General features: G+C 42.4%; 2 protein-coding genes and 1 long non-coding RNA gene across 7 annotated transcripts in view; 1 reads left to right on the top strand and 2 right to left on the bottom strand.

Annotated features, from left to right (window-relative positions):
• The window catches only part of LOC110401027 (pleckstrin homology domain-containing family A member 7-like), a 147,153-nt gene extending 146,981 nt beyond the window's left edge, over positions 1-172 (bottom strand). For all 5 annotated transcript variants that reach the window (XM_021401597.1, XM_021401595.1, XM_021401594.1 and 2 more), the window contains exon 1: positions 26-172. In XM_021401597.1, coding sequence (XP_021257272.1) covers positions 26-108 — 83 coding nt within the window. In that variant the 5' untranslated portion in view covers positions 109-172. The remainder of the gene's footprint in view (positions 1-25) is intronic.
• CTAG2 (cancer/testis antigen 2) lies at positions 107-10,167 on the top strand. Its single transcript, XM_021402128.1, has 3 exons — positions 107-132; positions 201-447; positions 8,510-10,167. Exons 1-3 carry the CDS (start codon positions 107-109, stop codon positions 8,615-8,617), a joined length of 381 nt encoding a protein of 126 aa, XP_021257803.1. The 3' UTR covers positions 8,618-10,167.
• On the bottom strand, positions 4,663-7,021 carry LOC110401033. The gene is made up of 2 exons (XR_002440208.1): positions 5,667-7,021; positions 4,663-4,964 (listed from the first exon to the last, which is right to left on the bottom strand). It is a non-coding gene; the product is annotated as an uncharacterized LOC110401033 (long non-coding RNA).

The following is a 10,388-nucleotide window of genomic DNA, read 5'->3' on the forward strand; positions in this document are numbered from 1 at the left end:
GCCCCTTCTCCCGCCGCCCCCTTACTCGATGAAGAAGACGCGGCCGTCCCTGCAGACGCCGTAGGACCAGTGCTCAGGTAGCGCGTCCCGCCCCACCGCCGCCGCCATGTTCGCCGTGCGCGCGGCCGGCCGGCCGGCCCGGGAGGGGGTGCGGGCGGGCGGCCGGCGCTCGGCGGCCAGTGCCCGGCTCTGCTCGGCAGCGCCACCGCGGCCGCCGGAGGCGCGGCGTCCCGGAGCGGGCGGGGGGCGACACCTCCCGCCCCGAGGAGGCGGGCGGCGGGCCCGGGAGCCGGAGGCGGCCTCGGCCCTTTGTCCGTCGCCGGCGGCCGTGGGCTCGCGAACCCTGGCGGGAGAGGCGGCATCCCCGCGGGCGTCTGTGGCTGCGGCGCGTCCTGCCCCGCGCTGCCTCCTAGCGCTCGCCAGAAGGCGTCGGAACGGGAAGGGCAGGTGTGTGTTTCGCGCTGCGTCCCGGGATGCCTCCCACCGCTGGAAAAAGCGCGAGGGGAGAAAAGGCAATAGGCATTTAAAGCCGCGGGGAGGGGGCCAGCTCTCCAGCACGGCGGCAGCTCCCGGCGGCTCAGCAGCCGGCACAGCGAGCACCCTGAGGGATGCGATGGGATGCGATGGGATGCGATGGGATGCGATGGGATGCGATGGGATGCGATGGGATGCGATGGGATGCGATGGGATGCGCCCTCTGCCCGTTCGGCCACTTCTGGAGAAGATGATACCATTCTAGGCCAGACGGCTCAGAATGGGCAGCACTATGAGATGCAGCGTGGGATAAACACCGGAAAGTGGTTTGATTTCCATTGCACGTGAGGAAGCACAGGTTCAAATTCTACCTTGGCAGGGATTTTGTGAAAGTGTCAGAGTCCTACAGCCCCAGAGCTACTGACTTCTACAGACCAACGACCTTGCACTTACACTATCATGAAGTTCGTCCTCAGCGTTTCCCTCTTCCAACAAATCACAGAGTTTTGGTTTGTCCTGCTCAATTAAGGAGCAGGACAGAGTGTTTTCCAGCCCTTTGTCCTAAGACAAAATTTTGTTCAAAACTTCCAAGCCCAAAATTTCTCTTCTGCTTTTCTTTAACACCTAACCACTTTTGAGGCTTTCTGGTAACATTGAGACTAGAAGCAAGTTATCATGTAACAAAGTACTCAAAAGAAGTTCAGTTCTCTTGCAACTCTAGGAGTAAAACAAGCACAAGTTTCAGTAGTGTCATTACATGCTAAATTGCACAGAATAATCTGCTTTGAAGAGATGAATTTACCTTGGTGCCATGGAACACTCTTTCATGCATGAACTCATTAAACTTAGCTGGTAACTCCATCGTGCTTTGGCCACTCGACCACCAAACAGCCTGTGGCAAAGTGTTCCTATTGCTCGTCTTACCTGAAGTGTGTATGAAGAATCACCTCCTTTTGCTTGCTTTGATCTTAGTTTCTGTGTCATTGATTCTCCTCAGTTCTCGCAGCGGAAGAGCTGAACCTTCACCAAGGGTTTTAGACCAAGTTTCTCAGGCCTTTGTCTTGGTAGGACCTGGAAACCTCAAAAGACAGAAATTCCACAGCCTGTCTTGGAAACTCGTTCCCATGTTCTTGTGGTGAAAACGCTTCCCTTGCATCAAACGAGAAGCTACCCTGTTTTAATTTATGATCCTTGCCATATAACCAAATCTTGAGTTGATGCATCATTGTAATCTGATGTTGCAGGTACTTACATCTCTTCATTTCAGGCAAATATAGTATTTAAAAGCTATGTTCTATTAGAGAAACTTGCAGAGCTCTAATCTAAATTTAAGATCAAGATGAAAACGTAATCTAAATTCAGACATTTACAACCTAACTTGTGTTGGCCTCATCATCAGAAGGCAGGTTTGTGATTTAGAGCAGTGGAGCAAGTATACCTCCAGGCATCGTTCAATAAGAAGATTACTGAATTCTTCTGATTTTTTTTTCCCCCTGCATATAGCTAATGCTCAAGCTCTGGTTCCGGTCCTCCCTGGCTGATTTCAGCCACATTTATTTTCTGTTGCACCTCATTCATTCCTCTCACAGGGCACTACCTGGAATAAGCTATATGGGGTTAAACTGGGAGTTTCAGGACATAATAGCAGGAACTCGGCTAAAAGGAGTGAAAAGTGCTATTCAACAAATGAAGGGCCTAATAAAATCTAAGAGTTTCCAGGCTCCCTTTGTTGATAATGGGGTAACTGAAAGAGATCTGCTGAGGTCCCTGAATATTATTGTATGTTTGAACGCACATTTGGCAGCTTTATCTGAATGCATTCCTAGGGTTACTTGCTCTGTCTGCACCCCAGGAAGCACTTTTTTTTTAATATATATGACTTTCATTAAGTTTTTTCCTGCCTTGGGAGTGACATGTTTTAAAACATACACTAACATCTGTATCTAGACTTTTCTATTTCCAAAATAAAATCAAACAACAGAATACAAACATCCTTTCTACCTCATCCTTTTCCGTTCTTTTCAGCCCTTTCCCTTACAATCCAGCTTTATTGATTGCCCTCTCAATGCCAGTAGCCCAATCTAGTTTATGTTCTTCCCCAATTTTACATTATTCCCCTTTGCCCCATTCAGGTCAGCATCTTTCATATCCTGTAACTCCTCAATCAAAGACACAATAGGAATCTGGAAATAACGCTGGAAACACTACGTAAAGAATCTCCAACCAAAAAATCTTAAAGCTTGATTAAATCACAATTACATTTAGTATCTAGGAAGTTACAGAATCCCAGTTGGAATTCAGGCTGGTATGTACTCTAATGATCTATTTCCTATTCTTCTGAGAATTGAATATAATTGAATCTGATGGCCTTAGAGGTCAAAAGCTGCTGCTGTTCTGGGAAACTGAACTGAAGCGATCTCCAATACATAGAGAAGCCTGCAATGTATGACGTTTTTAAAGGACAAGCGCAACCTATAAAAGGTGAGGGGCCAAATGCAGAGCATCTGAGAAGCAATGAGTCTGAATTAATAAATCTTGATTAAGAAAACTCTTAAGCCATAATTGTAAAAGGTGCAGTATGCCTTTCAGCATGATTTGTGATCTCTGCTCAGCACAGCTGAGAATTAAAATGACAACAAGTTTCACAGTGAGACAGATTAATTTGCAAGACCATTTCAGAGCACTTTGCCCAATTCTACTTCTCATTACATTCAGAGGTTGTGCAACTGAATTGTTCTCCAAGATTGTGCAGTGAGATTCCCATCCAGCAGTGACAAGTGCTTCAGAGACCAGAAGTCAAAACACAGTCTTACAGGCAGAAGAATATGTTAATCACACCATAGGGAAACATGACAGATCTCAGAGAAATAAGGGAAATCTGTCTTCCAGGAAAATCTCTGACGCTGTTTTGCCAAAACTGCAACACTGATTCAACTGAAGGAGGAATTTCACTGAGGAACAGCTATGGCTTATTCATTCAAATTAAGGAAATTTCAGCTTTCACTACTGAATTCTCAGAATAGCATGGGAAAGAGTCATCTTGGATAGCAGCATTGATAATCCCAAAACAGTACAATAATAGATTTGCCTGTCCCCTAGATGATTGCCAGAGGTCCCTTCCAGCCCCTATGATTCTGTAATTTTAGAAAAAATAAGATTTTTTAGAGCCTGTTTCTCTTGCAATAGATGAAGAGCTTTCCCTAAATTTCCCTGGAACTAGTGTCAGGCAAGAGTACCGGGAGATAAATACATCTCGTAACGTAAGAAAGATCAAACAATATCAAATCTATTACTGAGGGAATTCCAATGATGGAAAAAGGAATTATTCATTTTCCTGGGCAACGGAAAGAATATAAACAAGTTCAAATTGTATCCACAATCCCTTTGAGGACATTATGGAGCATGGCAGACATTGTGCAAGAGCATTATTCAGGCTCACTCTATCACTGTGCAGTACGGTCTGACTGATGACTGCACAGAAGAATCAGCTGAGACTGTAACGCTGCGAGCAAGACAGATGGGAAAATGACATTGAGAAGGCAGCACTCGTGCTGCATAACAAATCCACGCTTCTCCTTCCAAAACATGCTGAACTCTCCAAGGAGCAAGAAAAATGGTAATTGCCCTCAGTTAAAAGGTTTTCTCTTCCAACGCACTGTCAGTATTTAGAATTGTATTCATGCTAAAAGCACCTTTGTGGAATCCAGGAGGTATCTTCAAAACAATTTTACCTGTTTGTGTTTTCTGTACAAGTTTCCTTCATTTGTAAAGACATCCAGCTGATTTACTTTTTAGATGCTAATGTTTGAATACATCCAATTATCTCGCTTACCTGAATATCCCATGGCCCAGAAGATTTATATTTCAGGAACCAAGCTGAGCTTGTCCCCTAAAATGCACAAAAATGCATGTGAAAGCAAAAATGAATGAATACATTTCCTAGTGACTCCGCCAATTCACAGTCTGCTGTCACACCAGCTTTTACGATTACTATATTTAACACACTCCTATCAGTTCTTCTCCTCATTTTCTCTCTATTTCATTTCCTGAAGTCCCAATAATTTACATACCTCACGCCCAAAATTCTTGAACTAAAATATATTTGGTAATCAATAATTAAACTAAAGAAGAAACAGTCATAATTTTGTCATCATACACATAGTTCCAAAATAACATCAAGGACTATAGTTCTCTGACTGCACAGTGTTCAATTTATTTGTAGAAGAGAAGAATACATGAGGAATGCAGGAGAACAATTGCATGCCACAGTACAGGATCATTTACAGAAATGTAACCAAGATTTTTATAATGAAGAGTCGAGGGTCTTTTTCACACTTTTTTGGCAAAGGATGCTGTATGTCTGGCAACTCTGAGAAGCCCTCAGTTCAATATTTATACATCTGCGACTGTCAGCATTTGGTTCGTTTCAAGGCAGACACCTCAAGTGTGTCATCACATCGCCCTGGGCACTTGCGTGGGAAGAGGAGATGCTTTGGTAAGAAAAGGGACAAAAGCAAAGTTAGATGTCTTTAGATGACCTTCGGAGACTAACAGCTTCAAGTTTTGAATCCAGCTATTGAATTCACAGAGATTTCCTCAATGAGCATGCAGTTCATGCTCATGAGTTCACATCTCAGCCAAAGCTTTTTTCCCAGCTTCGAGCCCACTATTCTGTGTAATTGCTCGTGGCTGATATTACCCTTTTCCAGCACCTCTGGTTACGGTCGCTACCATATTTACCATCTTTGCAACTATTACCGTACCCAGGGCAAGCACAACATCACATATCATCAGTACTCTTCACTATGACGTTTTTTCTAAACTAAAGAGCACTGAATTCACTATCCAGGCTCCTCCTTGTCTGCATTACAAGACCCAAAATGCCTCCTTGGAGTCCCCTCAATAACAACGCCCACACAAAACTCCAGACAAGATTCAATTTTAGCGGCTTCTGCCCAGCCTTTCCTGAGGTGGTATTTTCTCAGCAGGCTCATAACTCACTGAGGTTTCAGCCCTCTTTCAAAATGAGCTTTTGCCAGGCAGAACAATCTCTTCCCACTGACGTCTCCCTGTTCCTTTTTCAAAGGCTCCTTTGCAAAATAATCTAAGATTTTGGTTACTTTCTTGTCTCCATGAGCAGGAAATAACTGAGGGCTAACCAGGTTTCTTCATTTTTCTTACACTGTACATACCTCATCACAGGCTTCCCAATATCCGACTTCTTTTCTGTTTCTTCCAGCGTCCCATTACAAGCCTGGAAAACGTGACGTCTTGCCAATCCTCTGCATCTGTCTTTTCTCTTCCTATGCTGGACTCAGGTCTGTCCGTGGTTTTCCAGTCTCCTGTTTTTCACCTGTATCCCCGCTGCCCCTGAGCTTCAATGGTTTGATACCATGATCAATCTGTTTCTAAAGACGAGGTGACAAAGCACCTGTGTGTGAGCATGACAGAGCCAGTAGCTATAGTAACAGAAAACCATATTTTAAACAAAAATGAAACAAAAATAAAATCCAAGAGAGATCTCTTCCATCTTTTCCCTGCCCCCAAATCTTGCAGGGTTGCATACATCTCCTCCCTCACCCAAAAGAGAGTGAGACAGAAATAAAACGTTATTTCATCTAGCGTAAGGAGGAAAATAAACAAACAATCACAGCAAAACTAGAAAGAAAAGATGGTCTTCTTCTCAGAACAGAAAGAGAAAAAATAAATCTGTACGCTGCAAATCTGGTATAGACAAAAATGTCACTACCCCAATTCTGTCTTAATTTCTGGTATAGAGTCATCCACAGGAGCCTTGCAGGTGGAAAAATAATTTCCACTGTTCTCTATTCATCATTTTGTTCTCTTAATAATCTTCCCTTTCTGCAGTAAAGCAGTTTCAGGGCAGCACTGCCCAAAGGCTTTACCCAGCACTCAGGCTGGCATCGCTGCCTGCTGACGCCCCCGAATCCCAGGGCAAGTGTGGCTCTCAGGGCCATGGCACCCGGCACGGGGATGAGAAGGATGGCTACATAGAGCCTCCCAGCATTGCTGGGCACATGCACAACCAACCTCTGCAACAGCTCTGGGGTGCAGATCCCCAGGGAGCCTCAGGAGGATTTGGGAAGTTTGCAAGGGTTTGAGAGAGGACGTTCTCCCAGCGTGGTGCCTGACGACATCTGTTCGCACACCGAAGCAGCAGGGACGTGTGCTGACGCTTGTGACCCAGCTCGCATTGCACAAACCTGGTCTGCAGTCTCTGAGAATTCAAAATTGCATAGGTAACTTCTAAAACAGAAATATAAGAAGAGCTTTCTGCAAGCTCTCAGGAAGATCTCCTAAATCCCACCGGTCTGAGCCAAGGTATTAAAGAACAGATGCTTTTTTCAGCCTTCACATATTCTTCATTCTTCCAGAGCCTATGTAGGTGGCCTTCCACAGAAAAGACCAAAATAGACTTGGTGCCTCAGCTTACTTTACAGGTCAGCAGGCTGCAAAACACTGTTCAGCAATTTAAAGCATTTATACATGTGTCACACCTTTTCATTCCCTCTTTTTAAAATATGAATGTAGAAATAGATAAACAATACAGGCTCAATTAAAAAAAAAAACACAAAAAAAGATGTTTTGTGAACTCCATCATTTCATACAAATTAAGAAAAGTAACATTTTTCATTTCTTGCAGCATCACCTTTCAAGAAATTATTATTTTTTGATATTCCCTTTGTTTAGGGACTAAGACTATTCTGTATTGCTCTTGAATGTATACAAATGTGTTACTGTTTTCAATAAAATCCACCCGAAATAGATTTCCTTTTAATCACTGAAATAAGTTACCATGCAAATAAGTAGAAAGAATTACGTTATTTCAGCCACTTATGTTCTGGCAATTGGAATATTGTTATACCTGATTCAGTTTTATACTTTGACATCTTTCCATTGTTACTGATTAATGGTTAAAACTCTCTAAGGTTGGTATAAGACTGCTATAAATAACCTCTATTATTTAGATATATAATGGATGCAATCTCTACAAATGATAAATTATATCCCACTTTTTAATTACACAATTCTCTGAATTTAAATAGTAGATAAGCTGATTAAAAAAAAAAAGAACAAAAGCAGAATGATACATTTAGGTTTCTGTCTCAACACTGCAGTTTTTCCACAGACTGTTTTGTAAAGTATCATCTTTCTCAATATCTTCTTAGGTCAGGGTAATCTGGATTTACATATTGATTCATTCAGTTTCCATGTCAATCATAACACGCAAATGTAATAAAAACCAACTCTAATTGTTCTTCAGAGACTTAGCAATAATTACTCTCCTACCATCCCAGTCAAGCAGTTGTCTTTCACGTAACATAACAACTGTACATTTCTTTTGGGCACCGCATACTTTGCAAATCAGTGTTGCATTCACTGAGATGGTGATGACTACCTTAACAACATACCACGTTGGGATTACAGTTGATAAAATCGGAACTGTATTCTGTCAACAATAATTATGTGGGTGTTTTGCTCATTTCCTGCCATAGCTGTCCCATGGCAACAGTGTAAAAGCAGTATTAATTTTTAAAATATGCAAATGAATCCTTACATGACACATTTCTGGCTCAGGTTGGCAACGGCATGGTGAAAACGAAAGCCTTTTGTGAGAAAACATCACAACTGCTCTTCCATTACATGCAAATCTGTAGGGGAGGTGCCAGTTCCCAAGTGGAGGGTGCAGCTCTGCTCCAGTAACGGCAGCATGACCTGAGGCATTTCCAGAGACTGAGATTAAGCTAACATTTTCACTTCAGGCCGTTCTCTCCACTTCCTTGTGAATTTCCCAAGAAGTGCCTCAACTGAAGGTCACTATTCCAATTAACCTTGCTTTTGAGGTTGTTGCTGCTAAAGCAAATCAGATAAAAATACGTTAACAGTTCAACTTTTTGTCACAGGCCCCCCCTGGAGTGCAGGAAAACAGCGACTGTTAAAGATAATATCATCGAATAAACTCTTGATAAGAATTAAAGTTGGGTGCATTGGAAATCAGCTTTATAATTTTCAGTTGCAGCTATCTGGAGATCAAGAAACGCAGATACCCCGCAGTCCGTATTGCAGTTACAAGATGAGCCGGGATGCTGCAGGCTTTGCCACAGTCTCCATGAACATGTGAGTTCCAATCTAGAAGGACCTGGTGGCAAGATCAAGCGCACCTCCAGCTCCGCTCACTCAAACATCAGTTTCAGTGCCACAACTAGAGAAAGGATTGCATTCTGCCTATTTTTTTCTTAATATGAGCACTCCAATTAAACTTGTTTCGTTGAAGTTGACGCTAAGGTAATGAGAAAAACCTGGCAACTAAATCAGCAGATCAGATGCAGGCTGGATATTTAGGACAAACTGTTTAATAACCCACCATATGTCCCCGGAAGCATCCCTTCTTTTGGTTTTAATGTTCTAGAAAGATTTTAAGAATAAACTGTAGCACTTGCCAAGTGTAAGACTTGCAGATTTTAAAATGAGTCTGTTGGAGCATCCGGTACACGACTTCTTCACGCTAAGGGGAATAAATGCAGGTCAAAATGAGACATACAATGACAAGCTGTTTATTGGTATATTGACAAAAACCAATTTGCCTGGAATGTCAAGAGTGAGTCTTACATTAGTCACATATCAATTGTCTTTTGTATTGTCACGTGGACATACAGGAAATCGTAAGTGTTTGCTGTCAGCATCTGATTAACCACTGAATTCTAACCATAGTTTTGGAACAAAGAACAATTTTATTTGATGCCAACAATTGTCTGCAGCAGCGCAACAGCACAGTTTCCATTAGAGGAGGATGAATTTGAATTCTGACAAGATGTGGGGATGAAACGTTAACTTAAGCCACATGAATATTCATATAGGAAAGTGAAAATAGATGTCAAGGACTTGCTGCACTTAAGTCCTTGGTTACATGAAAACTGTACACCATTTGACAAAACAACAGTGGTTTCTAATGATTACTTTCCCCATATAATTTATTCATCTATTCCAGACCAGTGTTTCGGGGCTTAATGACTATTTGTAAAGCTCCGGCTGAAATACACTCTCTAAATGCAAAACATTCACAATGAATGAAGTAGTGTAGATTACTGCTTCAAAAAGCCACCAAAGCTCATCAGCATGTGCATTGGACGGGTGCATTACTTCACAGGCTAGGAAAGCCCTCTGTTAATGTCCTACCCAGTTAAATGGCTAAGTGTGCTTCCTTCCCAGCGAGTCCACTCTGAAGTGCAAAGAGACAGAACAAGTTGTACAGAAACTTTGTCCCTTCTCTTATTTTCACTCCATTTCACCCTTATTTTTCACCTATGGGGGCAATGTCACATCACATCTCCAAAAATATCTAAAAGAGTAAATAGTGAGATTGAATAGCAAAATCATCCCCTTTGGAAACAGCTTTTCTTCATTTCTAAAACATGACAGCCGTCTTACTGACATGGTCTGAAGCTCTCCTCTATACTTTGTGAGTTCAAGCACTTTCATTACCATCAAAAACATTAAGAAGATTGCTGCAATTACCAGGACAGTTGAGCACTTTCAGTCCATCTCTACCACCCCTACACACTATTGAAGTCAGCTGTCATTCCTTATTTCTCCCTGTAGACCAGCTTTCTGAAATACACATCTGTGAAAGTATAGACCATGCCACAGGCTTCTATCAGCAGAAGGAACAAACAAGATGATCTCACATTTCCATGTGGGATCTGCATGATGATGCAGTTCTCTTGTCCATTGTTGCAGTATCGTTGCCTCTGTTAAAGATCCCGCATGCCTCTTGAACTAGTTCAATATCTGTTCGAGAAACTGAGATTTCAAAAATGCCAGTTCTCTCAAACTAATTTTTTTCATTCTCTGTACGCTGTGATAATTACATATTATTCCTAGTGACAAAAACT

This window comes from Numida meleagris, chromosome 6, assembly GCF_002078875.1.
Source record: "Numida meleagris isolate 19003 breed g44 Domestic line chromosome 6, NumMel1.0, whole genome shotgun sequence".
NCBI lineage: Eukaryota > Metazoa > Chordata > Aves > Galliformes > Numididae > Numida > Numida meleagris.